The sequence below is a fragment of the Acanthaster planci genome, linkage group LG08 (assembly GCF_054643075.1).
Source record: "Acanthaster planci isolate LZ-2023a linkage group LG08, COTS_SCS, whole genome shotgun sequence".
Lineage (NCBI taxonomy): Eukaryota > Metazoa > Echinodermata > Asteroidea > Valvatida > Acanthasteridae > Acanthaster > Acanthaster planci.
The window spans coordinates 12,645,660-12,673,323 of NC_141784.1; the positions used below are offsets into that span (position 1 = coordinate 12,645,660).

The 27,664-nt window shown below is 41.3% G+C and overlaps 1 protein-coding gene across 2 annotated transcripts in view; it reads left to right on the plus strand.

The window, feature by feature from the left end:
• Positions 1-24,816, plus strand: part of LOC110977361 (uncharacterized) — a 35,745-nt gene extending 10,929 nt beyond the window's left edge. Inside the window, exons 16-46 of one of the 2 annotated variants that reach the window (XM_087140110.1) lie at positions 179-313; positions 519-614; positions 729-869; positions 1,036-1,131; positions 1,253-1,387; positions 3,063-3,158; positions 3,273-3,413; positions 3,580-3,675; positions 3,797-3,931; positions 5,226-5,366; positions 5,533-5,628; positions 5,743-5,883; positions 6,221-6,316; positions 7,411-7,668; positions 8,030-8,128; positions 9,218-9,352; positions 9,709-9,804; positions 11,223-11,348; positions 11,785-11,883; positions 13,028-13,156; positions 14,016-14,108; positions 14,928-15,023; positions 15,284-15,409; positions 15,753-15,851; positions 16,544-16,767; positions 17,489-17,561; positions 19,033-19,131; positions 19,268-19,363; positions 19,898-19,993; positions 20,516-20,742; positions 23,185-24,816. In XM_087140110.1, coding sequence (XP_086996236.1) covers positions 179-313; positions 519-614; positions 729-869; positions 1,036-1,131; positions 1,253-1,387; positions 3,063-3,158; positions 3,273-3,413; positions 3,580-3,675; positions 3,797-3,931; positions 5,226-5,366; positions 5,533-5,628; positions 5,743-5,883; positions 6,221-6,316; positions 7,411-7,668; positions 8,030-8,128; positions 9,218-9,352; positions 9,709-9,804; positions 11,223-11,348; positions 11,785-11,883; positions 13,028-13,156; positions 14,016-14,108; positions 14,928-15,023; positions 15,284-15,409; positions 15,753-15,851; positions 16,544-16,767; positions 17,489-17,561; positions 19,033-19,131; positions 19,268-19,363; positions 19,898-19,993; positions 20,516-20,742; positions 23,185-23,289 — 3,821 coding nt within the window. In that variant the 3' untranslated portion in view covers positions 23,290-24,816. The remainder of the gene's footprint in view (positions 1-178; positions 314-518; positions 615-728; positions 870-1,035; positions 1,132-1,252; positions 1,388-3,062; positions 3,159-3,272; positions 3,414-3,579; positions 3,676-3,796; positions 3,932-5,225; positions 5,367-5,532; positions 5,629-5,742; positions 5,884-6,220; positions 6,317-7,410; positions 7,669-8,029; positions 8,129-9,217; positions 9,353-9,708; positions 9,805-11,222; positions 11,349-11,784; positions 11,884-13,027; positions 13,157-14,015; positions 14,109-14,927; positions 15,024-15,283; positions 15,410-15,752; positions 15,852-16,543; positions 16,768-17,488; positions 17,562-19,032; positions 19,132-19,267; positions 19,364-19,897; positions 19,994-20,515; positions 20,743-23,184) is intronic. The other variant, XM_087140111.1, reaches the window with a different exon arrangement.
• The last annotated feature ends 2,848 nt before the right edge of the window (positions 24,817-27,664 follow it).

Sequence of the window (27,664 nt, forward strand, 5' to 3'; positions counted from 1 at the left end):
GTGGCTGAATCTGAAATGGCTAATGTTATGTTTTGGATATGGCTGTTCGCCAGTGTCACCTCAAATATTTGATTCAGATCTGGCGTATTGTTCGCGGAAGGAGTGGGAAAAATTGGGCAAGAGCAGAAGTTACCTTCCTCTTAACTTTGTTACTAAAAGCCTTTTCTTGTCACTGCAGAGGGAATCCCCAAAGTGTGTCCAGTCATTGAGGCTGACGTGGTGGGAAGTTGCGTTGAAGATTGTAGTGACGAGAGCCCCTGCCCTTCAGGGCAGATTTGCTGCTCCAATGGTTGTGGACATACTTGTGTAGAAGGTACCATTACGAAATCTTTGCAATCATTGAACATGTTTTCTCAAAGACAAATTTCAGGTCTCCACCATAGCTCCATCCATTTTCTTGATGAAAACAGCAAGAACGTAAGACTCACCTGATCACATCAATGTCAATTTTGGCAATTTGACTCCAAGTTTTACACAGTGCTTTCAATCAAACATCCCCTTATTTCATCTCTATGTAGGTTGTTCTCCTGTTTTGTGTCGAATGTTGTGTCCCAGTGGTTGGGCAGTGAATAAAGAGGGCTGTGAAATCTGTGAATGCAAGGAAGCGCCAGCTGGTAAGAATGTATTACACTATCTCTCAGGGCTTTACCTCTGTGACACAAGTAGCAACTATACTCACTACTGTGAAGACAGACTAAACCAAAAACCTATCCATGCTATCTTTATAGGTCTTCCTGAGCTACCAAAGGTTTGTCCAGTCATTGAGGCCGACGTTGTGGGAAGTTGCAGCGAGGATTGTAGTGACGAGAACCCCTGCTCTTCGGGACAGATGTGCTGCTCCAACGGATGTGGACACAGCTGTGTAGAAGGTTACTATTTTGAAAGTGCAAGTTGCTCAAAGAATCTAGTGACAAATTTAGTAATTGCCATATGACATTTATCTGCTGATAGCAACAATGATAACTTTAAGCACAGCTTGTAGAATAATGCTATTTCAGACATTTTAGACTTCTCCATTTTTTTGTCACCCCAAAGGTTGTTCTCCTGTGATGTGTCGCATGTACTGTCCTTTTGGCTGGGCAAGGAATATCCAAGGCTGTGAAATCTGTGAATGCAAGGAAGCCCCAGCTGGTAAGTCAGTAAAGAAAGTCCTGTTTGTCCGAGCATTTTCTTCTTTCTTAACAAAGGCCTACATCAAACATTACATGCTTCCATCATCTGAATTACCAAATGCTATTTTCCGTTACTGCAGGAGAAATCCCAAAGGTTTGTCCAGTCATTGATGCTGACGTGGTGGGAAGTTGCGTTGAAGATTGTGGCGACGAGAGCCCCTGCCCTTCAGGACAAATTTGCTGCTCCAATGGTTGTGGACACACTTGTGTAGAAGGTACCGTTACAAAATCTTGCAATCATTAAACATGCTTTCCCAAAGACAAATTTCATGTCTCCACCATAGCTCCATCTATTTCCATAACCCTTTCAGTCCCAAATCCCCCAATTTCAGTGTGATTTTACATACATCCTAGGGGGTTAGGGTTAATGAAAACAGCAGTGACATAAGACTCACCTGATCACGTTGATCGGTTTTGGTAAGGGGAGAATTCTTTTTTAACCGGCTGTAACTCGAGGTTGACCCCGAGGTAACTCGGGGTTTTTCATGGTACCGCCAAGGGTTCTCTATAATGAGCTCATTATCTTTGGGTCAATGAGCTCATTTATCTTTGGGTCAAGCACCAAGCACTGTGGTCATCAAAACCTGGCTGCTTCATCTGGCTGCAAACGCACACAATAGAAATGCTTGATTACGCCTTAATCTTCTTCCTTATCCGCAATGTCCACGGCGACATCAAAGGCGTAGAAGTTGAAAGACAGTCTTTTTGGGGGGAGGAAAGCTTGAAATTCTAACAAGTCATAAATGATTAAACTTTTGAGCTTGGCCATTTAGTACTTACTGCTTCTGAATGCATGATGTTTATCAACAGACTTTCTTATACTAACTTCTTTCCTCTCCTTGCCCATGCAGGTGGATTGTACATGTCATGGCTTTCCGTTCAATGTATTTAATACAGATCAACTTGGTTCTGAGACTATAGCACATTTCTCACATTTAAGTGAACCCCTAGCCTCAACCATGGTTGAATACAAGCAGTTGAAGTCATTTTAAAAACTATCCTGTTGGAAAGAGTTTTTAAGTAATAAGATAAGGCGACGACAGACCTACAGGTTACGCCATGTACATGTATTGTTTATGGGGATTCATCTGTCCGATTCGTCTTCCCAGCCTGTCACTCCTGTTGATCACGGAGAATGAAGGGAAAAAATTAAAACAAGAACAGAAGTATGAAATGAATGACGTCTCTTCAATAAACAACACAAAGATAGTCATTGTCTATCAAGTCAAAATATATAGGGGTTTATGCTTAACATGCAATTTTGCGTCAAACGATCACTTTCCTATCTAATACCTTAGGGCAATTCCAGGATCTTATCACAAATCTCTTATTATTCCCTTATGTTTTCAATTCAAAATTTCAAACCTTTGTTTGCACTTGCATTAGACCAGCCTAGCAAACAATGCTCAACCGAAACTCTGCACAAAAAGTCATTCTTCATTGTTCCTCTATCAATTTTGACCTTTTAAAAAAAAGGAAATGCAACAACAAAACAAGGACTTATTCATTTTAATAAAACTATCCACTGATATCCAACCTCAGATTTAAAAAAAAAATTCTTAATGTCCCGAGGAAGTGTTTATTTTGTGTATCTCTAAGGCTGACAAGGTATACCATTAATCCTCTAATCCCCTAGTAACACTGCAAAAGCAGCCTTTGGTTTGCCATGCTCGCCCCAGCTCTTTTGTTACCACAGTTGGATTGAAGCCAGAGATGCAGTTGTCCTGAATATTCATGATGCATTGTATTTATGCAGGGTGTCAAACCCCAAGTTACCATGGGGTTCAACCTCGAGTTACCGCCGGTTAAAAAAGGAATTCTCCCCTAATTTGACTCCAAGTTTTACACAGTGCTTTCAATCAAATATCCCCTTATTTTATCTCTATGTAGGTTGTTCTCCTGTTTTGTGTCGAATGTTCTGTCCCAGTGGTTGGGCAGTGAATAAAGAGGGCTGTGAAATCTGTGAATGCAAGGAAGCCCCAGCTGGTAAGAATGTATTACACTATCTCTTGGTTTGCTACCTCTGTGACATCGGTAGCAACTATACTCACTACTCTGAAGACAGACTAACTCAAAAACCTATCCATGCTATCTTTATAGGTCTTCCTGAGCTACCAAAGGTTTGTCCAGTCATTGAGGCCGACGTTGTGGGAAGTTGCAGCGAGGATTGTGGTGACGAGAACCCCTGCTCTTCGGGACAGATGTGCTGCTCCAACGGATGTGGACACAGCTGTGTAGAAGGTTACTATTTTGAAAGTGCAAGTTGCTCAAAGAATCTAGTGACAAATTTAGTTATTGTCACATGACATTTATCTGCTGATAGAAACAATGATAACTTTAAGCACAGCTTGTAGAATAATGCTATTTCAGACATTTTAGACTTCTCCATTTTTTTGTCACCCCAAAGGTTGTTCTCCTGTGATGTGTCGCATGTACTGTCCTTTTGGCTGGGCAAGGAATATCCAAGGCTGTGAAATCTGTGAATGCAAGGAAGCCCCAGCTGGTAAGTCAGTAAAGAAAGTCCTGTTTGGCTGGGCGTTTTCTTCTTTCTTAACAAAGGCCTACATCAAACATTACAGGCTCCCATCATCTGAATTACCAAATGCTATTTTCCATTACTGCAGGAGAAATCCCAAAGGTTTGTCCAGTCATTGATGCTGACGTGGTGGGAAGTTGCGTTGAAGATTGTGGCGACGAGAGCCCCTGCCCTTCAGGACAAATTTGCTGCTCCAATGGTTGTGGACACACTTGTGTAGAAGGTACCGTTACAAAATCTTGCAATCATTAAACATGCTTTCCCAAAGACAAATTTCATGTCTCCACCATAGCTCCATCTATTTCCATAACCCTTTCAGTCCCAAATCCCCCAATTTCAGTGTGATTTTACATACATCCTAGGGGGTTAGGGTTAATGAAAACAGCAGTGACATAAGACTCACCTGATCACGTTGATCGGTTTTGGTAAGGGGAGAATTCTTTTTTAACCGGCTGTAACTCGAGGTTGACCCCGAGGTAACTCGGGGTTTTTCATGGTACCGCCAGGGGTTCTCTATAATGAGCTCATTATCTTTGGGTCAATGCACGCCAAGCACTGTGGTCATCAAAACCTGGCTGCTTCATCTGGCTGCAAACGCACACAATAGAAATGCTTGATTGCGCCTTAATCTTCTTCCTTATCCGCAATGTCCACGGCGACATCAAAGGCGTAGAAGTTGAAAGACAGTCTTTTAGGGGGGGAGGAAAGCTTGAAATTCTAACAAGTCATAAATGATTAAACTTTTGAGCTTGGCCATTTAGTACTTACTGCTTCTGAATGCATGATGTTTATCAACAGACTTTCTTATACCAAAGTCTTTTCTCTCCTTGCCCATACAGGTGGATTGTACATGTCATGGCTTTCCGTTCAATGTATTAAATACAGATCAACTTGGTTCTGAGACTATAGCACATTTCTCACATTTAAGTGAACCCCTAGCCTCAACCATGGTTGAATACAAGCAGTTGAAGTCATTTTAAAAACTATCCTGTTGGAGAGAGTTTTTAAGTAATAAGATAAGGCGACGACAGACCTACAGGTTACGCCATGTACATGTATTGTTTATGAGGATTCATCTGTCCGATTCGTCTTCCCAGCCTGTCACTCCTGTTGATCACGGAGAATGAAGGGAAAAAATTAAAACAAGAACAGAAGTATGAAATGAATGACGTCTCTTTAATAAACAACACAAAGATAGTCATTGTCTATCAAGTCAAAATATATAGGGGTTTATGCTTAACATGCAATTTTGCGTCAAACGATCACTTTCCTATCTAATACCTTAGGGCAATTCCAGGATATTATCACAAATTCTCCTGTTTTGTGTCGAATGTTCTGTCCCAGTGGTTGGGCAGTGAATAAAGAGGGCTGTGAAATCTGTGAATGCAAGGAAGCCCCAGCTGGTAAGAATGTATTACACTATCTCTTGGTTTGCTACCTCTGTGACATCGGTAGCAACTATACTCACTACTCTGAAGACAGACTAAACCAAAAACCTATCCATGCTATCTTAATAGGTCTTCCTGAGCTACCAAAGGTTTGTCCAGTCATTGAGGCCGACGTTGTGGGAAGTTGCAGTGAGGATTGTAGTGACGAGAACCCCTGCTCTTCGGGACAGATGTGCTGCTCCAACGGATGTGGACACAGCTGTGTAGAAGGTTACTATTTTGAAAGTGCAAGTTGCTCAAAGAATCTAGTGACAAATTTAGTTATTGCCATATGACATTCATCTGCTGATAGCAACAATGATAACTTTAAGCACAGCTTGTAGAATAATGCTATTTCAGACATTTCAGACTTCTCCATTTTTTTGTCACCCCAAAGGTTGTTCTCCTGTGATGTGTCGCATGTACTGTCCTTTTGGCTGGGCAAGGAATATCCAAGGCTGTGAAATCTGTGAATGCAAGGAAGCCCCAGCTGGTAAGAATGTATTACACTATCTCTTAGGGCTTTACCTCTGTGACATCAGTAGCAATTATACTCACTACTCAGAAGACAGACTAAACCAAAAACCTATCCATGCTATCTTAATAGGGCTTCCTGAGCTACCAAAGGTTTGTCCAGTCATTGAGGCCGACGTTGTGGGAAGTTGCAGCGAGGATTGTAGTGACGAGAACCCCTGCTCTTCGGGACAGATGTGCTGCTCCAACGGATGTGGACACACCTGTGTAGAAGGTACTATTGCAAAAGTTGCAGTTTTCTGAAAGAATCTAAAATTTTCCTTCCTACCATGTCACAGGTCCAAGTTGCTTTGCTGTGTACCCTTAGAAAAATCTGAGAATATACATATTGGAACTTTCTTTCTGTATGCGATTTACCTTGTACAATGTCATCAGTGGCTATTCAAGGGGAGAGCTGCACAAAAGATGGTATAGAAAGAAATTCTGGACAAAAAAAAGATGGCTTAGGCTGCCAGGTTCAGGATGCTCATTCACATTGCGCTTGAACTGATAAAGTATTCATATTCTGAATTTGTTGGAAGTCAGTGTTTTGTTTTTGTTTGCACATGAAGGTTGCCTGCCTGTCGTGTGTCTGATGTACTGCCGCTTTGGTTGGGACCGAGATGGAAGTGGTTGTGAAATCTGCAGATGCAAAGAACGCCCCTCTGGTAGGTCAAGGGCCACCATGCTGTGGCTTGGTTACAACGAACCTGAGTGAATACATCACTTGTACAATCATGAGTGTTAAAGGCATTAGCGTGAAAACCAGCAACTAGCACGCACACGTCCTTTATTTATTTGCACTACACTTTCTTGTTCAAAATGACGTCACACTTCAGTACTGTATAACCATAGAAATCTGAACCTGTGAGAGTTTTTCTTTGCCTTGAAGGTGCCAACAGCAGTTAGGAGCTGACCTTACTAGCACAGAATCCTGGAGCACGAACCTACATTACTTACAAACCTGGGAAGCGTAGCAAGGGCTGGTAATTAAGCTCACAAGAAATGGTTGCAGCTGTTGGGCTGTACCCCCCCCCGGGTTTAAATGCTATTTTCAGTTTTTGGCAAGTAATTCAAAGACAGCTTCTGCCAGTCATCAGTGCAGATTTTCAATTTATTTCCTCCACTCTATTTTAGACAGATTCTCCAGCTGTTTAACATTTATCTGAGGTCAGCAGACAATTAGCCAAAAATATCTTGAGTCGTGCTTTGGCCAATTTCGAGGCTGTCAACAGTTATATCATGAGGACAGTTATTTTGCATAAGGCCTAGGCTATACGCCGTGCTACTGCTGTGCCGAACTCAAATAATTCAATTTAAAAGTTCGGCACGGCATATAGCACAATTCAACACAGCAAATTGAAATTGGTACTGCAAGCCTTAGCTCAACAGGGTATGACATGCTATCATTGTTCCAAATGGCAATGGCACTATTTAGCACAACTGCCTTGCTATTGCTGTACTCATTTTAATTAAGTTCAGCATTGCAGGAGCATGGCGTCTCCACCAAAGAATTGTGACACCTGTAACATATTTCCTCTTTCCAAGTTGACACCAAAGGAGGTTTTGATTCATTTGGAATGGCTGTTAATGAAAGCATTCCGTTCTTTTGTTTGAACTGGTAAGTAAGCCTAGGAGAACAAAGTAAAATACAATCACATAAGTGGACTGACCTAATGAAATATGAATGAAGCATAATGAAATAGGAAGCATGCCCTAAATGCATTACATTTGGTTGTACATCTCTGATGATTCTCGTTAGATTGTAAACCACTGCTGTGTCGTCTTGGCTGCCGCAACGGCTACCAGACCGACGAAAACGGCTGCGACATCTGCAAGTGCAAAGGTGCCCCCAGTGTGTTCAGCGGGCCAGACATCTACAGCTTGCCCATTCCAAGGTCGTGTCCCGTTGTCGCAGAGGGGGTCGGGGGCATTTGCAGTGAGGAATGTAGTGAAGAGAACCGCTGCCCTGCCGGACTACTGTGTTGCTCCAACGGATGCGGGCACAGTTGCATCAGAGGTATGGATCAACGGTGGAGGGAGGGGGGATGTCAGTCATTCTTTAACCCCTGCCAATGCCCGGGGATGATCATGTTAGCTCATTGTCTTGAGAAAGTGTGATCACAGGAAACTGGTCACCAGCTTCACAGGCATTGTCCCAGAAAATACACACCTCAGTTTGTGATTGGTCAGCTTCTCTCACATTCACTTGCAGACATCAACATTACCCATCAGGAATGGAATTCCTTCATCTGTCTTACTATTTTTTATCCTCTCCACTTGCCTTGTTTACTAACAGTGAATCGTTTTGCAATTTGGTTATAGGTGCTTCTTTTCAATTGTTGATTTCTATTACCCCCCCTTTCCCCCCTTTTATGCAGGTTGTCGTCCAGTGATGTGTCGAATGTATTGCCCCTTCGGGTGGGATGTTGACGAGGAGACAGGATGCGAAATCTGCGCGTGTAAGAGGCCCACCACAGGTTAGTCAAGGGTTTTTCAGGGGTAAACTTGATTGCCCCAAGAATGCTTGGAACGCAGCAGGCTTGATAAAAGATGTGGGTTTAACATACAAATAATGGGTTCAAATTGCATGTATACACGAAAAACGATATTATTGTTATAGTCACAATAATATTAGCGGGAATGCCCTGGAATGAAGTGGGATGCTAATACCTTGAGTAAATGCATACGTTCCTGGAGGCAGCATTGCATCAACCCCGCCCCCAGTTATTAATTTATTTCCAGCATGGCTTCCTGCAATGTTCTGATTCAATGCAGCAACATCAGGGAAACCATTTTTCTCATGTATTCGCCGATTACGTCAACATGTATTTTGCATTTTCATATGTTGCTGTGAATAATTACAACCATTTTCCCTTTTGAACAATCTCCTGTTTTCCATTTTGATTATGATTATACTAAAAGTGAGACTGCATATTGGTTGGTTGAGATTTTAACTTTCCATCTTTGAAGAGATTGCACTCTCTGATACAATACATCAAGAAGAGATGACTCTGTGTTAATGCTAGACAGCGCATGCTAAAATGAATACTGTTTGAAAGCGCAGTTTGGCACTAGACTATTCCTCATGAGCATTATTGGAATTGGATCTTTTGCAACTTCAAAAGTGCATCCACAGTTTTTGGAGTTGCAAATAATTAAATGATCACATGAGAGTGGGTTGCCATGGGGATGCACTGCTCGACGTCCATGATGACAAGGTTGGCTTTGCATATTCCTAGCAGTCTAAGTTTATTTCCCTTCGCCATTTTCACTGCTGACATTCCAAACTCTCTGTTGACAGAAATACAGCAAGCCAAACTTTCATTCATTACAAGTTTTACAGAAGCCCATATGTTCCCGAATGAAGAAAAAACAATGTCAAGTTGCCTTGTTCACTACTGGATTCAAACGTTAAACCTGTAATCATTCATTCATTACTAACTTAAATTTAGATGAATAAAACTTCATGTGTCCTGTGCTGTTAATATGATGATTTGGGGATCTTCATCGTGTTGACCATTTATAGCTTTTTCTATCCTTTGGGAACCTTTTTTGTCTTCTTTCAGAGCTATTCTGCCCCATGCTGCCTGTGCAAGGACCCCAGTTAGAGATATGCATCGAGGAATGTGGGCCCGACAACCCCTGCACACAGGAGGGTTACACATGTTGCAGCAATGGCTGCGGACACACCTGTGTTGAAGGTAGGGACTTTGTCATGGATACTGAACTGCTACTGGTTTGGAGTTTAAGTTCTAACCGTAAAGAAACAAGTCCGCTGGAGAATAAATGGGAACTTATTTGAGAACAAACTTTGTGAATCTTTTCAGCCCTGGTTTGATAGAAACGGCAGAGTATCCAAGTTTCAGATTCTGTGCATATGAAGTGCTTTTATATCAGCCTAGAAGTCGCTGTTGACATCAATTGATGGATTTTCCCTGGACATGGCTTTTTAATACATGACCGTGCCATCAGATGGTTTGATTTGGGAGAAGGCCGAGATGAAATTTGCAATTGTTTCATAGTTGTGTGTGTGGATGTGTGTTTTTCCTCAATGTAGGCTGTCCTCCGATACAGTGTAGACGCTATTGCGAGCATGGCTTCGCCAAAGATGCAAGGGGCTGTGAGATCTGCTCCTGTGCGGCTCCACCTGTCGGTGAGTATGGCGAATTAGCACTGTTTTCTGGAATTCAGTCAGTTGGGCAAAGTTAGACCATCTCCCATCTCTCTATATCATTTACTTGCCAGCTGAAATTGATAGTCCAGAGAATTGGATTTGCTAGCATTGAAGAGAAAGTCAGGCGCAATGATCATCAAGTCACTTTTGGGGTTGAAATCTGAGCCCAGTTTCATTCTATGTTTAACAGGTGAAGACGTACTACACCAATCATGGGCACGTTTTTGCAATCAGAAACACATTTCTGCTGTGGTCATTGGTTTTAAGGGGTTTTGGACAACTTCAGTCATGCCTGTGTGATGTCATTTTCCGACCAAACAAGAAACAAAGGTTGGAGTTGGTTCGATGCTGGTTCAGAAAGACAGAAAACCAGAGGTGTTGTTTGTGAACAAACACATAGCTGTTCCCAAAATATTTTTTATGATGACTGTCAACGAGTATCATAAGTTTGCAGTGAAATGGATTACAAATAATTGCCAAAGTGGTACGTATAACGAAAAACCAAATATCACTGCAATTGAACGTATAGTGCATGAGATATGACTATTTGTGTGTTAAAATACAAGTTCCGGTCAAACCGGAAGTAGAGGTCACATGAGGTCAAAATATCAATTTTCGTGTATAACACATCCCTGACTATGTGCATACCAAATTTGAGTTACATCAATCAAATAGTTTACTAGTTATTAGACTGTAAAGAATGAACTTTTGAATTGAGGTCACATGACCCCAGATGATGTCAGGATTATAAAAAGTTTCGGGGCACATCTTCTGATGATGGTTAATTACTATACCAAGTTTGAGATTGATCAGACTTTCTGAATGCGCATTGGATCAACCGATTTTGTGCATTGTGATTGGCCAACGTGTTGCAAACTCTTGGTGATGCACTATTATGAATCGCCCATATTGTTGCACGCAGCAATTCACATGGGTACATCCACTGGCATGTGACAGAAGAGAGCAGCAGTTGTTAGAAACTTGCCGAATATTAAGTGAAAGTAATTTTTGTCAGCAATGTCTTCTGCTGACACCGTCTGTCGTCTGTATTTTGTGGGCCACTGTAAACATGTTCCTAGATATTGCTTTGACATCACAAACAGTTTTTTGTAAAGGGTGTTGCAGAAACATGCCCTGGTCGGTGCTGAATCCTTAAATTATAGCATGATCACATGCATGTAAGTCTTTCTGTAGGTTCATAGATTCATAAGTGAATAAATAAGATGTATAAAGTTCCGATTAATAACAACCAGTGAATGTTTCAGCCAAAATCTTTGCTTTACTAAAAAAACAAAGGAGATGCTTGTGTGCCCTCATTTGTTATAATCCAATTTTGTAAAGGATTAAAAAAGAGTAGTAAAAATGGAAAACATCATGTTTCAATACCCTCTCTTTAGAACTGACATGTCCGCCAGTCCAAGAAGGTGTAGGCGGAATCTGCTCCGACGACTGCCAGTCAGATGAGGAGTGCCAAGTCAACGAGAAGTGTTGCTCCAATGGGTGTGGCCATTCCTGCATAGAAGGTGGGTTGTCCAACTCGATAGTGGCAAACGTGTTTGCTGTTTGCAGACCTCCTTCACATTCATTAGTCAATGGCACTGGTCTTTCCAATGGGATCAGGTAAAATTCTGAACAGAAATAAAATGTACATACATTTTCTCACATGGTTCAGCCAACCAGTCTGTTTCCTTAACCACCGTTTCTAATGAGACAGCAGTTAATTGGTTGTTGCTCCGGTTTTGCCCTATTTTGCTTGTGAGCTACAACTAATTAGCTTTTCGGTAAGCAGGCTGCATGTGCAAAAACCACAAACAAGCCATTAAAATCAAGCATGAAAATTTTGTCGTTTTTCTTCCCATTACTTGAAAACTGATTAGAGATTTCACTCATGATGGACTCAATTCTAACTGTCATTGACAGAGATTTTGGTTTTCTTTTCATTGGTGGATCTCTTTACAGCCTGTCGACCAGTCTTGTGCTATATGTACTGCAGATACGGCTGGGCCAGGGACAAGCGAGGCTGTGAAATTTGCCAGTGTGCTGAAGAACCAGGGAGTGGTGAGTTTGTCCAGAATCGTCCCCAGATCTCCTTTGTTCAGGGCCTCTGCTGAGGGTGAGAGCTAGGATTCTGGAGAGGATCCGTTATGCAAACCCTGCCGGGGTCTGTTCACTGTGTTCAACCTTAGTTCTGAAGGATTGATCTGACAGCAGGTGTGATCATCTGAGACTACTGTTTGAAACAACGACAGGGTCAACAAATTTTGTATCACAAATTTATTTCCTTCCATTCAGCTTGAGCTGTGTCCTGATGTGACGTTGACTGCCTGTCATCGGTGTAGGGACTGTTGCAAACAGGTCTCCCCTGTATCACTTGTTGGAAACGTACATGCATGCTTGGGTTTAGCTTAAGGCACATACATGCTTTACATGTTGGTTCTATGTACCCTCATGTACATAGGTCATGGGCACTGTGAAATATTGCTTGTTTTCAGCATGCATTTGTCAGTTTGTTTGTCAGTTTGTAACATCAAGTGCCCAAGTTGAGAGAGTGCCAGTTCATGAATGAGCCAGTTCGGTATTCCAATAGCACATGCCTAAGCTGAAGCACATTGTAGGCTATTCAGGAACAGCGGCATGCGATAGTCCGTCCTATCAGCACAGCGATACACTGACTCACGTGTTTGCTTTGCTCCTGAAAGACATTGCCTTTTTGAAATACCACACTGCTCATTGGCTAAACATTGTGTTCAACAGTTCTTCAGCATAGCCGTTAGGTCAATTAATGACGCACAGTGCAGTGATGTACTACCAGTCATTTCCTCAGCAGGGGCCACTCTTCATCTTTGTGGCTGACTTTGTGCATGTGTGGTCCTTTGCGAAATTATTTGCTCTCCATTGGTTCGTTAGAAGAACCGCACAGAGATAACACACCACATAGCCCTCTGATAAACTCATTGTTCCTTACACACAGAAAAGATCCTTATAAATTGTGCTATGAACTACCATGTCCTTGTGCAAAGGCAGTATACGGAACAATAGAGTAAATTTATGTCAGTCTTTTTTTATTATATTGAAATTATTGTATTGAAATCATCACAACTCTTTGCAGGAAATTTTAGCTCAAGGGGTCTGCCCACTTTTGTACACTGTAATACCAATGAATATTGCTCAGTAAGTTTCTTCTCAATCTGTGCTTTTTTAGACCTGCTGTGCCCTGTGCTTGAGTCGGGCACTGCCGGACTTTGTGTGGAGAGCTGTGGTGCAGACAACCCTTGCTCAGGGGAAACTGAGAAATGCTGCTTCAATGGATGCGGACATACCTGTGTTGAAGGTTCATTTTATTAGAATGTGCATTCAGTTTGCATTTGTTCCATTTTTGTGGTTTGCACTTATTAAAGACTGCAAGAAGACCAAGCTGCTATGGACTCTTGGCAAGCACAGTCGAAGGCATTACATCACCACTGAAGAATGGTCCATTGTATGAGACAGACCGCACACAGTGCAGAGAGCATAACAGATTTTTATTTCAATGTGCACAATCCCACAGCATCTTTACTTTGGCATTAGTTGCTTTAGCAAAAATGGCTTTCAAGCTTTCTTCATATCTCTCTGTTTGTGAGCTTGGAGTATGAACTCTGCCAAACAGGGGTGGGTTTTGCCCATTGTGACCAGCAGCTTTGTCGGTCATTGGTTGAGACCTACGGCAATTCGTTTTGCAAGCAATTGTGGTCTTTCGTTCTGATCTCAGTAATTATGTCAGAAACAGTTTTTTTATCTTGTGAATGCCAAAGCATTCCTCTTAATATCAATTGCTCATAATCCAGTGAGCAATTTCCAAGCACATCCAATTTCAACCAATAAGGGCTCATGCATCCATTATATATTCATACCAGTGCAGTGTCATTGTGAAAGCAGAGGACAACAACCCCTACCTGACTGTGTAGCATTTCCACCAATGTTGGCAAAGTCTTTTATCAAGCAACCAAGTTTTGTATTTTATGAATTAGCAGTGTCAAAATACCTTCAGATATTCAGATTGGTGTTGAAATCCATGCATGTTAGTTGTTGCAACTTTCTTATGCCGTAAACGCAAAGCCCCCGTTAGTGACTCTCCTGTAAGTCACTCAAAAATAGATCATTCATGAGCTTTTACACTCTCAACCACGTTTTTTGTCCTTGATGTTGCACAGGCTGCCAACCCGTTTCATGCAGGATGCAGTGTGAGCACGGTTGGGCTCGGGATAAAAGAGGATGCGAGATCTGTGAATGCCATCAACCACAAGGTGGGCTTCATAAATCTATCTGATTTCTCTAACAGTAGACTAGTTTGGAATTCAGCACAGTGCTCACATATATCCCAATCTGACAATGGATCCAGTAAATAAACTCAGCAGTTTAAATGTATGCAGTTCTATAAGGTCATCTGTAAACTGAATCGTCAATTAAAGCACAATTTCCTCCAGTAAGAACAGAATTTTTTTTTTACACCATAGTTGGCACACGTAATTGTTATGTGTTTAAATTTGTCCAAGTTTTTCTCTCAAAACTAGACATTTTTTCTTCAGTTTCATTGGTACTGTGTGTCATTTTGATTACATGTTAAATTGATGGTCCCATGTGCCATAAAGAATCAAGTTTTGTGCATGTACTTGGTTTTGTACCACTTATTTTGATTCGTTTAATTTTTGAAAAGTTTATAAATAACAGCCTATGTTTTATTCTTCATGCTTTTTCTCACTGGTCTCCCTTTTTACCCCATCCTGTATATTCAAAGACTAGGGGGCTGTCAAATTTCAAATTCCTTCATTTGTTTGAAAAGCTGAAGTTGTCAAGATATTATCTGATTTGTTTTTCAAGTTCCTTGGACTGTTACCTTAAATCCTAGGTGACTCTCAAAACCATCCTTAACAGCTTATCAGTGAGTTAAATTTTACAGTTCAGCCAACAAAACCAAGCATGGTGACCATGCTAATATGACACCAATCATTGGGGTCTTCATTTTCAATCGAAGGTCTGAGTTCCACTCAAAAGTGCATGGCTGCATTGCTGTCATAGGTGATGATGACTTGCTTTTTACAAATTCTGTCTTTTCCCTCCTACAGTTTGTTTCACACCTCAGTGCTCGGAGGATTGCCCCCATGGCTTTGTGTCAGATGAGAATGGTTGCTTAACATGTGACTGCTTACCTTCCCCAGATGGTAAGACTATCCCTTTCCCTGTCTTGTACCCTTGGTACAAGACTTGTCCGCCCAGTTTCACAAATTGCCGCATTACGTCACAGTGCAGTGCCTCGTAAGAGTCATTTTTACATATCTTATATTACACTGTACTCATTAATAGTCCTTGACTACAAACTGCAATATGTCGTAAGTTCTGGCATTCCAAATTACGTCACGTAATGAGATTGAGTCATGACATTCTTGATGAAAACCATCTTGTTCCGGACTCCGTTCTGCAGAGTTGGTGTGTCCAGAACCCAGGGAAGGGACTTTTGGCATCTGCATGAACTCCTGTATACCGGATTCACTATGCGACACAGGCAAAAAATGCTGTCACAACGGCTGTGGCTACCAGTGCTTGACAGGTATGGGGCACGGTCCGAGGGCACAGTCTGAAAGAATTATTCATGTGATCAGTCCCCTACTTTTGATAATCAGTACATCAGTACATTATCACTGAGAAAGGAAAGGTAATTTTGTACCTTCATAAAAATGTGTGACATCAGCTCTTTGTACTTCGCCAATATTATCAAAGTTACCTGTCATATTCAGAAGTGTACTGATGCAGGGAAAAAAGATAAAGCCATACTGTCACTAAAAACACTGAAGTTTTTTTAGAACATGTACACAAGTGGAACTGTGAAAAAATAATGGATAATTCAGATACATTTATAAGCAATTCCATTTTTTCTTGTTTGTTTGCCAAAGCCTGTGTCCCTGTTGACTGTGGTCTGACTGGATGCCAGTATGGTCGAGCCAAAGATGCGAATGGATGCGAGACTTGTCATTGCAATCTGCCTCCTGCAGGTGAGTTTGCTTCCTAGATCCAAAATATTGGGGGGGGGGATTGAAAGACAGATTAACCACTGAAGTTTTCAAGTACAAAGCATTTGGTATCAAGAAAGTGTCAGGTCTGACGTAATCTTTCACAGCTACCGGTAGTCTTGATTACTTTTCCACATCATACAGAGCATTTTCAGTATGTATGGACTCAATGCACAAAACACTGGAATGCCCAAGACACACAGATGCTACATGTTTGTTCCCATTCAGGTGAAAATAAGTTGTGACGGTGTGGCACTATATACAAATGAACCACAGAGTACACACGTCACATCCCACAAGCAGCGCGCTTGGGAATAGGTCACATGACACTATTTACTGCCCCCTGAACCAAATTCACTGGAATGATGACCTTACTTCAAACCCCACATAAATCCTAATGGCATATGGAGGGGTTTGTTTGTTTGTTTGTTGTTTTTTGGGGGTTTGGTTTGGGTTTGGTTTTGGTGTAGGGTTTTGTTTTGTTTTGTTGTTTTGCATGAGCCTCCTTAGCAACTGCAAAATTATTACCAGCTTGCAGCAATTTTCTCAGAATACTTGTAAGTTCTTTGCCATGAATACCCATTTGAAGGGCCTGCGATTGTACAAATCAGTGACGCTATGCCCCTCTCCTTTTCTACTTTTTCTGTTATTTGTTTTTTTTAATTACTTGATAGACTTCTGCAACAACGGCAAGGTATACCAGACATGTGGTAGCGCCTGCCCAACGACCTGTGCAATTGTCCGCAAAGGCCAGCCAATAGCTTGCACCTATCAATGCAAAGTTGGATGTGCATGCCCGCTGGGTACCGTGCTGGACTCGGACGACATGTGCGTGGAGGAGGCCAACTGCGGGTGTCTGTATGACACCAATGGTGACGGTGAAAATGAGTACTTCCAGGTGAGCTTGCCGGCACATAGTGCAAACACGCAACTGTGGAACGACCTATGCGCCATCACCTACAGAAATGGAATGACTTTCTGTCATTTTCATAATTCAAAATCTTTCTTTTTCAATTGTCAGAATCGCAGAATTCGAAAATAATGTGCCAAAATTTGAAAACAGCATCATGATATTGCAGTTTTCTGTGTGCAGGGTTCCTGCGGCCTGGAAAGGTCATGAAAAGTCATGGAAATTTGTTTTTCCATTTTCAGGCCTGGAAAAGTCATGGAATTTTGTAAAAATGACTAAAGTCATGGAATTTTCTCATGGAAGTCATAAAACACTGTGATTTCTATTATCAGAAATCTGTGATTGTATTTGCAACCTAAAAGGCCGAATAGTCCAAGAAATTGCATTATTTGGTCATGGATTTTCATAATTTGGTTATGGAAAAATCATGGAATTTAATTGTCCTTTAGGTGTTGGAACCCTGTGTGTCACACATTTCAGTGCACCTATTTCAAAGCAGCATTTTTTTATCCACCTCAAATGTCTGAAAAGTAACACTTGTTTATTCTTCTTGAGGGCAAATTAGATGAAAGTGACATATTAAGCACTTTCATCATAAACAGCAGGAGTTGACACATGGATATTTTTGGGTCATCTTTTTTAAGCTGAAGAGGTTTTAATTAAACCATACAACAGGATAAAATCTGCTTTATTGTTCTCTTTTGGACAGCTTGGTGAATCCTTTGTTGTGGGCAGTGAACAATGCCAGTGTCGTCGCGGTGGGCAGGTGGCATGCGAATCAGGTACTAGAAGTCTTCAGTCTTACGTATGGGTCATTCTATAAATATTGGGTCCAAAAGTGTGATATTTTTGTGTCCCTGTTACACCTGACCTGTGTAATTCGACATAGAAATATCACTGAATGTTACGGTCGGCATTGCAAGGGTCGGCTTTGGTAGTCTCATTTCAAGCCTCGATTTTTGTTGTAGCACCGTTAGGGAGGTTTGCAGGTGTGCGTGTGCAGTCAATTGAGTTCTAACAAGTCCAATAGATCAAGCACAGCAATAGCAAGATGGAAGAAACACAAGGGTCTCAACTGTAGCATTAACCACTTCGTGCCGGGGCATTTTTCAACATTGAGGATGCTGGGCCGGCATGGCTATCATTTTTTCCGTTTTCAAAATCCTTCAACAATTCATCATTCCATTTAACAGTCGTTTATAGCCGCACGGAGTAATCTTCAGGCACTGCTCTAAGTTGACAGGTGACCTTCTTTGACGCCCGAATATTTCAGCCAGGCCTGCAGCCTTGTAAACAGAGCCCAGATTGTGCAGTGTTATACAACTGTCTTTTGTTCACGAACCTGGCTCAGTGCACTGCTGACCTCTTTTCAATAGGGGCCAGATGAGCGTGCAGCGGTGGCTCATCGCTGCGGTGGTGGAGAGCTTTTGTCCCCGGTGGTAATCTGCTTGCTCTAAATACCCCAAACCCTGGTATACGGTTTCAAAATAACGCTGGATTATCACTACTTTTGAGAGTGAAAAATGCCGGTAATGCCCAGCAGCCTGGTCTTTTGTTCGGAGTACGGTCTTTTGTTACAGGGCCCTGTTTCCTTTGTCCGAGTTCGGAGACCCCGGCCACACATATAAACCATACGGCTCCGATTTCGGAGCCCCCGGCTGGTAGTGGTTAAGGGTCATTGTTCTGGTTCTTGGATATCGTAGAAAGTATACACTGGTATACATGAACATCTACTCATTTGGCTGGTAATTTGCATTAATTCATTGCTCTTGGAAATTAGAGGACGTGTTCTGAACTTACCAAAACAGATGTGACAGGGACACGAAAAAAGATTGGACCCCTAATTTATAGAATGACCCACATCAAAGGCGTGTCAAAAAGAAAATTGCAACAAAGGTTAAACATTTTTTTGTCAGTGTTCACTTTGGGAGGGATTTCTGTTCGAAGATTAGGGAGAGAGAGCCAATTAACCTGCAGATTTTGTTTACCACTGCCGCAATTTTAGTATACAGTTATTGACAAGTTATCTAGCTAAATTTCGACATCTGTGTTTTTTTGTGAGGTACCTCTGCAGTGGTTTGTTAATTACAGATTTTGCCTCTGAAATCTGAGTATTTGTGAGGCCATAAGATGATAGAGAAAGTCCATTTTCTACTTTGGATTATTAAAGCTCAACATTTTTATTTGCAAGAACATTCGGTGTCTCTTAACTCTCGGGACAGTAACCTCTTCATATGTTCTGTCACACTATAGTCTGCCCCCCGACCAACTGTGCCCCGACTGGATGCCGTTACGGTCATGCCGTGGATGAGAACGGATGTGAAACTTGTAGCTGCAATCCTAGCCCTGAAGGTAAACTTGCATTGGATTCACAGTCAACTCGACTCATGACTCACCATGACTCGGAATGATTGTTTGGCATCAAAGGCTCACACATTAAGTTCAGTTGATCCTTGAATTGTAGTCTCTTGTTGTTTCTCACTTGCAGAGCCCTGCGAACCTGTTAAGTGCCGACGTCTTTGTCGCTACGGGTTCAAGATGGAGAATGGCTGCCCCGTCTGCAAGTGCAATTACCCTCCGATAAGTATGTTGTCTTACCACTGTTTGTGCTGGTTAGAACCAGCTGTTGGGAAAATTGGCCACTGATTAACAAAAACCAGGGCAAAATTTTGTGGCACTGTGCTGAGCTCTTGAGAGATTCTCAAAACAAATTTATTACCAATCAAAGGTTTATAGGTCTACACTGTTACTGACTGGTTCTGTGCTGTGTGCTGAGTGTGGCAAGGACTAAGCTGTGAAGTTGTTACAGTAACTAGTCACAATTATTACCTTCTCCTCTTTTGTTTCCAAAGCAAACTAAGCCAACAAAAACAAAAAAAGAAAATCCTGGTGAATGCGCATACGAAAGTTTTTGCAAGCACTGTTCAGTTAAAAAAATTGCATAAAATATACATAAAAATGTATCCAAACCCAGTACACTGGGGCACAGTTCTATTGCCACAAAAGCCAGACACCGTACCATTTGCTGTGTTATTCTTTTTTCACTTTTCTTTGTAAAGAAAGATTCGTGACGGTTCCAAAATGATAATACAGTGCCAAATTTTCTCCACCTTTGCAGAGTTCTGTGTTCCTGTGCAGTGTAGAATGTACTGCAGATACGGTTTTGCTGAAGATGAAGATGGCTGTGAAATCTGCCAATGTAATCCACCTCCTGGTAAGTTAAGAGTGCATGCAGTACACCTACATGTGGCATGTCCCTACAGATAACTGAGCATTCGGAGTTAGAAGTCATTACTTCAGAGGCACCATGCTCCTGCACCTCATGCTTAGAAAGGAACGTCTAAATGTAGCACCACTGATGCACCCTAGTGATAGCCCGCGTCGTTAGCAGGACCATCACAAGACCAGACTCCAGACAAATCACGAGTTGCACAATGAACAGTGACCAAGGAATACTTTTGCTGTAGTTCATTGAATAGCCTGTGACTTGAATTTAGACTGGAGGTCTTGTGTTGGTCTTGTGACAGTCTTGTGGTGTCTTTTGGTGTCTTGTGATGGTCTCAGGAGGTCTCAACAGCCTTTTCTCTGGTACGTCTGTATAAAAATGCATGTTTGCTCTCTTCTTTCTGATATTGATTGAAAAAGGCTCGGCTTTATTTGTTAAGGGGACTTTTTGCCTTGTGCATTTGGCGGTTTTTTAATTATGTGCTTGCTTCTGTTTGACAAAACGGTGCAGATGTGGTGTGCGAAAACGGCAAAGTCTACGAGCAGTGCGGCAGTGCGTGCCCAGAGACCTGCCAGAGCATCCGCAAAGACGAGGACGTTGCCTGCCCAGCTGTCTGTGTTGAGGGCTGCTTCTGCCCCCCCGGCACCATGCAGGACTCGGACGGGATGTGCATCAAGCAGAAGCAGTGTGGTTGCCTGTTTGACGCTGACAGCAATGGCGAGAAGGAATACTACCGGGTAATGGACTGTTCTGGCTTTGCTCCGCCCACCTTAGCAACCGAATGACAATGGCATTAGCTCGGTGAAGTTCAGGTTCATCTCTGAACACACATACTTGCCCTTGATTTGGTTGATATTCAAATCTGAATGAGGATGTCCATACGATGTAATCCATCTGAAACTGCTTTTAAGATTTTGTTTTGATTTTATTCAAAACTTTACACAAAGTTGCATTTTACTTTTGAAAAATGATGCACAGCTTTGTTAGGCCTATTGGCTTGTGTGCAGTTTTTTATTCTGCATGTGACCGAGGTTGGCCCAGCCAGTAGCTGACAACCACTGTTAGTAACTGTCAGTACGTTTTCACAGTCACCTCACCAAAAACACCTCCTCCAATTGGTCAGTACACACTTGCAATTGACAGGTTGGAAGGTCCTTTGGATTCTTTGCCAACGTTTTGACTGAATGAAAAAAAATTTGCACGGAAGTAGGATTAGAACCTCTGACCTCCGGAGTATCGCACTGGTGCACTGCCAACTGAGCTATCCAGCCCTGTAGTTGGATATTTGCCAAGTTATGCCAACGGAGGTTGATTTGGAGAAGGGCAGCAACAGGGTGGGTTGACTTGTCAACACCCCCCCCACCATTCAATATGTAAATTTTTTACATATAGTAATAGTACTTTAGGAAAAAAGTCTCCTTTCCTGTATTGACACATAAATCTTTGTTCATTGTTTAAAAAAAAGCAGATATCCCATATCTGCCACTTACAAATCCAGCAAGATCACAGTAGTATTGCATTCTGAGAAATGGTAAATGGAGATCACTCAGAAAGGATAGAGCTTTTTTGTTGAAATGAAATCGTCAGACAGCCCAGAAGAGGAAACTGACTTGTTTTGTTGTTATACAAACATAATGGATGAAAAGGGGGGTTTCACTGGTAAGTTTCAAAGTCACATCAGCTTGAAACAAATCCAGACACGTGATCACTGTTCTTCTGGAAAGCCCTTGGTAGTGACGAAAGCGTTGTGCCAACTCTTGTTGAGGAAACCTGTCAAGGATAGTTTGCACAGAAGTTAGCACATAAGATATTGGCCTTCCTGATGTGGAGTGATTGTGTAACCAGGATTTGTTTACCACCACGGTACTGATGTTGTTGCAACTGACTTACCCAGCACTTGGACAATAACTTGTAAATGTGACCCAACCCTTCAAAATGAGTCACAAGTCGACACACCTACTTTTGAGTAGGCAAGCTTAAACCAAATTTTGTCTCCAGAGAAGTCAATAGGATAGCAGCTTTCATTCCATTGGCCTACAGAAGGCCTGGAATTAAACATGTTAGACTTATCTTAAAGGAAGAGCTTTTCATGTTCTTTCATATGTGTCATAAAAATAAGCAAGTAAAATATATACTTTGACTTTGGGATTGGGTGGCACAAGGTGTTAATAATTAATCAGTGGAGTAGATTTTACTTAGCAATGAGAAAGCATGTGGCCTAGTGGTTATGGTTTGTAGCTTCTGGTCATAGGGTCAGGGGTTCAAATCCAGCTAGTGGCAGCATGTTGTGAACTTGGGCAAGTCACTTTACTTCTTATATGTCGCTCCCCACCCAGGAGTAAATGGGTGCCTGTGAGGAGAGACATGGTCATTTTAAGCCATTTGCGTCAAAATGGCAGCATCAGGCTAGTACACTCCCTAGGGAGCTGAGATGGTTTCAGGAATGTTCAGATGATGTGAGCATAGTGTGCAGGGATGATGATAATACAGCGCCTCAGAATAGTTTACTAGATGGATGGCCCTTAACAAGTGTTTGTTATTATTATTTATTATTAGAATGTCAATTTTCACAAGCAAACAGTCAATTCAGGAATAAATTAAATAAGTAGAGGTTTTTAGATAAACTGAAGACTACATCAGTGAAAGTCATCTATGATAAAACACTTCCCAAACAATGCAGACCTGAAGATTGCATTGGTCAGCATTTTCATTTGTGTGCTGAATGTACTGGGGAAATCACACCAGATGACCTCAGCGGTTAATAAGCCATTTGCGAGTTAAATTTGAATAAAATCTGGTACGCTGAGTTATTTAATTGCACACAAACGTAACAATTTTAATTCCCCAGACGAAAGACACTGTTGCTATACCTCGTGATTCGAGGCAAGCTTTGCATAGCGACAACCATCTCTGGAATGGACTGGTTCCTTTTGTGCCCTTCTTATCCATTGAGAATAGTGCATTGTGGCAAGGCATCTCTTATGTAACTAAGCAAAAGTTTGCCCCAAATCATGAGGTATAGCAACAGTGTTTTTAGTGTGGAGAATTCAAATTGCTATGTTCCTGTGAATTTAAAGAACTCAGAGGACCAGATTTTATTCAAAGGTCACTCGCAAAAGGCTAATTGAAGTGGAAGCTATTGGTAACTTGAACCAAATGTCCTCTGTTCTTTTTGGCAGCTGGGAGAATCCTTCCACGTGGGCATCAACAAGCGCCAGCGGTGTCAGTGTCGTCGCAATGGCCTAGTGATGTGCACACTCAGGAGAAGGCACTACCACCCTTGAAAAGTACCACACGAAAACAAGACCTGAAATGGTGGAGAGTTATGTCGGCAACCCAAATTAGCAGACAAACGATATAGGTTTAGTTTTTAGGGGGGGTTGGTAGTGGTAGATCAAATGTAACCAAATATGAAGCTCATTTTTCTGAAATATAGTTTGTACCAACTAAACAAGGGATTGCCGATGAACTGAAACAAATCAGGTTTTTTATATGTAACAACTTGTATAACAAATATCATTATTGGTTCGTTATATTTTAGGTAGTCCATGATTGGCAAGTTGTGGCTATATTCACTAGTAAAGGAATATGTAAGCAACAAAATAGAATAATCCATTCAGCCCTGTTGACTGCCTGTCCGGATGGGGAACACATGCACCCCTCTGTTGCTATACTGTGTGTCTAGCCACGCACATTACAAGGGCATGCGTGTAAGCCTATCATCAGACATCCTGCTACACTGTCATCGCTGTGATTGTTTAGCTAATGCAATTACAAGTCTGGCTTACCATTGTCAAATTGGGAAGATTGACGTTCACCCAGGGGTGCCAATTTCTTGACTCTGCTAAGCGCAAAAGTAATAGCTTACCATAGACAATACTTAGCAGAGACAAGATACAGTACACAATTCCATTAAACATTAATTGTTTGTATTCTTAGCAGGTATTTGCTCAGCAATGTAATTCAGAGCTCAGTGAAATATGGCGCCGGAATTGAGAAATGGATGGGAACAGAAAGTGAAATAACATATATGATATGAATCTTCTTATAACGGTCTGTACACTGCAGAATCAGTTTTAGGGTGTTTTTCAGAAAAGGGAATTCCTTTTATAATATTGTTTACTGGCTTAGTGTAGTTAAGGAATCTTTTGCGGAGAACTTCATTTGTCATAAATAAATCAAAAGAGAGTGTTTTGAGTGGGATAAATGATCTTTATGAATGTTCTATCGCTATTATAGTTTGTTGATTGCTCTAATGTGTGGTTTTTATTCCTGGTAGTTGAAAACTCCTTTTACTTTTCATAATGCTTCATGTGTGTGATGAATTAGATCTTCAAAGATAAGCTGTGTAGACTAGGAAGATGCATTGTTGAAGAGCTGATCAACTATCATGCAGACAATAATGGGGCAAAGAGCCTAGTAGGTGAACTTGGACACCATATTAAAGTTGAAAAGTTAACAATTTTATAAGTGAATGTATGTGGTAGATCCAGGCTTAGTCACTTTCATGAGTAAAGTGGAAGCAAATTTTACAATTGTATGAAACAAAATTTCTAAATTCGGTCACCTGGAATTAATCATGCTGTACAATATTTCAATTGTCTAATAGAAAAGGTATCATCTACTTTCCTTGTTTTAGTGGGGGTTTTCCACGTCGAACATTCAGATGCCAGTGAACAAATCTTCACAGTTTTACTCAACTGAAATATGAAATAATTTAAAGATTTTGCCCGGTTAGTTTTGATACCACAGATCTTTATTGCATTGAGACCTAATAAATAACTCTATTGACTAGTGTTGAACAGCTCAAATCAGTGTTAAGGGGTTTATTTCACTTATCCCCCTCCCTTCCAGTACACTCGCCTTGCTATTGTTGGCTCTTTTGTATCAGGTATATCGGTCTTTTTCTCAAACACCTACCCTGAGCAAATATACTTTCTTGAACTCGGTGTGCAACTCATTTTATTTGGAGATAGTTGGAACAACTCTCCACTGACCGATGTTGCGTAGCGCCGCTGTGAACTTTCACTTACGTTGATGGGTTTCCCATTCACCAACCTTTAGCATGTGCGTCTTTGTATCAGATTTTATGGGAGTGATGGGCTATTGAATCATCCCCCCACACACACTTTTTGTGGTGAGCAAAAAATTAAAGCGGATTGTGTAGTCTTTTTCAGACTTCCAGCGACTAAAATGTGTTCAATCTCACTCAAAAATGGAAAAACAGTTTTTAAGCCATAAATATGCCCTTCTGTGAATACATATTACAGGTGTACATCAATATCATGAGCATCGACCTGTATACAGTCATGGTGTCACCCCCCCCCCCGTTTTCAAATTTTCATGGTTGGGCAAGTCATCCCCCACCTGTCCCCATCCCTCATCTCCAACAACTTCCGACACAGATTTACGCCACTGATTGGCGGAATTGGTAAAAACTGATTACGCAAAAAAGTTCCGTTTCCTCAGTATTTCCTCGTCAAAAGAAACTCAGTGCATTACATGCATGCGTTTGCAACGATTTTGTTTGACGTGTTCGCTTTTGTTTATTTTGATTGTTAAAGCCCACTGGACTTTTTAATTGGCATTATCTTAAAGACATTAGCGCAGTAAACGAAGGTGTCAAAAGCTCATACCCCCACTGACAGTAGTGGCGATGTTTTTAGGTGCCGCCACTTCACAGTTTTATCTATTTTTTTATCATTATTATTTTTTTCTCTCTCCTTTCCTTTTGTATCAGTGATCTATTGTTGGAAATGAAACCCGCACCATTGGCGACACAACGGCCTTGATCCTACGTTGCTTTCCTATCCTCTCTATTTTGTCAATGACGCAGCCGAAATTATTCGATCGCGACTTTCGGTGCATTGTGCAAAGTGCGCCTACAGGTACGGAGTCCCCAAAGGGACAGCGGGAGAGACAAATCAAAGGACAGAAAGCAAGCAAACGAGTTTCAACACATACATCCTTTCAAAATGAGATTTCATTTCATCAAAATCATTCTTCGCCTTAAAAATTTTTCGGGGGCTTCCTCGAAATGATACTAAATTCCGTCAAAATAATCACTGTTACAAACATGCGCGGGTTTAGCATTTAAACACTTCTAAACACTTGAACTCTTTTTTAAGTTTGTAGCTCTATCAGTTTTGAAACACGTATACGTGCCAAACAGGCTTAGAATATCAACGGATTATGTTTAGTGATTGAAATTTAGGAATTTGACTTCAGCTTCCAAACTTAGTAAAGCCAGAATGACTGATCTCAGAACATCTCCCATCTGCAAAATACGCCTTGACCTGCTTTTTTGAGTTGAGATTACATCTCAAACCGTCAAGGTAGGTATTTCTATGGAGCAAAACATCATTATTAGGGAATACTTGAAAATAGGAAATAAAAGGAAATAACATATTCAGGGAACGAAATATTCCCAGAAAAGGAATGTGTTTTAATCACTCGTTTGTTAGTTTTGGGGTTTCTTTATTTTAAATTTGTTTGCTTAGTTCTTTTAGTTTTTGCCTGACTCTTAAGGATCTCTGTATTTAGAAACAAAAGGTGAGTACAGGCCTGCAGCGGCGGGTCCTTCCCAAAAAAGATAACAACTGAATGCTATTATTATCACTTTCAAGCGCGGCATGTATAGGTCCAGAGGAAAAAAATGCCTCGTGGACATCCTCAAACTGGGCCAGATAATTCCAGATAATAAGCGTATTCTACCGTAGCAAGAAGATCGACTTGTAATAAAATTAGGGACAGTTATTTTCAACTATGCGCTGTTTACAACAGTTTCTTAAAATAAAATTTGAAGAAAAATTGAAAGAACAGTTTTTGCTAGCCCCCATATTCCAATTTAATGCTGAGCCTTCACGTCTCTTGTGGCGGCTCTTGATGAGCTAGTTCGGTAATCCGACAGTGCACGTTGTGTACGAGGCTAGGCTATTCGGGAACAGCTACGGCCTACGAGCGCGTGCGATAGTGTATCAGCGGAGCCATATACGCTGATTCACGTGCGCTTTGTTCTTGAAAAGACCTTGGCTTTTTGAAATACCGTACCGTCTGCAACCAGTTACAGGTTAAAGCTTTTACCACGAAGAGTTGGATATACGTTGCAACCGACACAAAATAGGCCTAGATTTCTTTCTTTTTTTCAGGAGATGATTTAATACCAGACACTTCAAGATCAGCAATTTACACGTCCAATTTCATAAATCATCAGCCCAAGGGGGGAGGCTTCAAGTTTTTTAATTTCTGAAAAACGAAGGTATGATATAGGCCTACAAATACATCCTACATACATGTATTATGTAAATCTGTAAATCCCAGTCACCTGAGGGAGGGGGGTTGAGCATTGTCAGCTTTAATGGGGGGGGGATTACAGTTATTTGCAAAAGCTTAAGATCACCTGGAATTTTGTTGGTATGGGCTTGCATTACATGTCTGATTGAATTATTACATTTTTACAGCTGCCCATAACATCCAAATAGTGCTATAAGCCATTTGAATCTGCAAAGGCAGGTCGTGTATGACATTTGTCTAACATAGGCCTAGGCGAAAAAAACGGTTTAAGTCATCGGAAACGGTGCAGGGTACACTAACTACATGTATTTGAATGTTAACATTTCAAATCATGGAAATGTAGTCAAATAGCTGTTCGGCCAAATT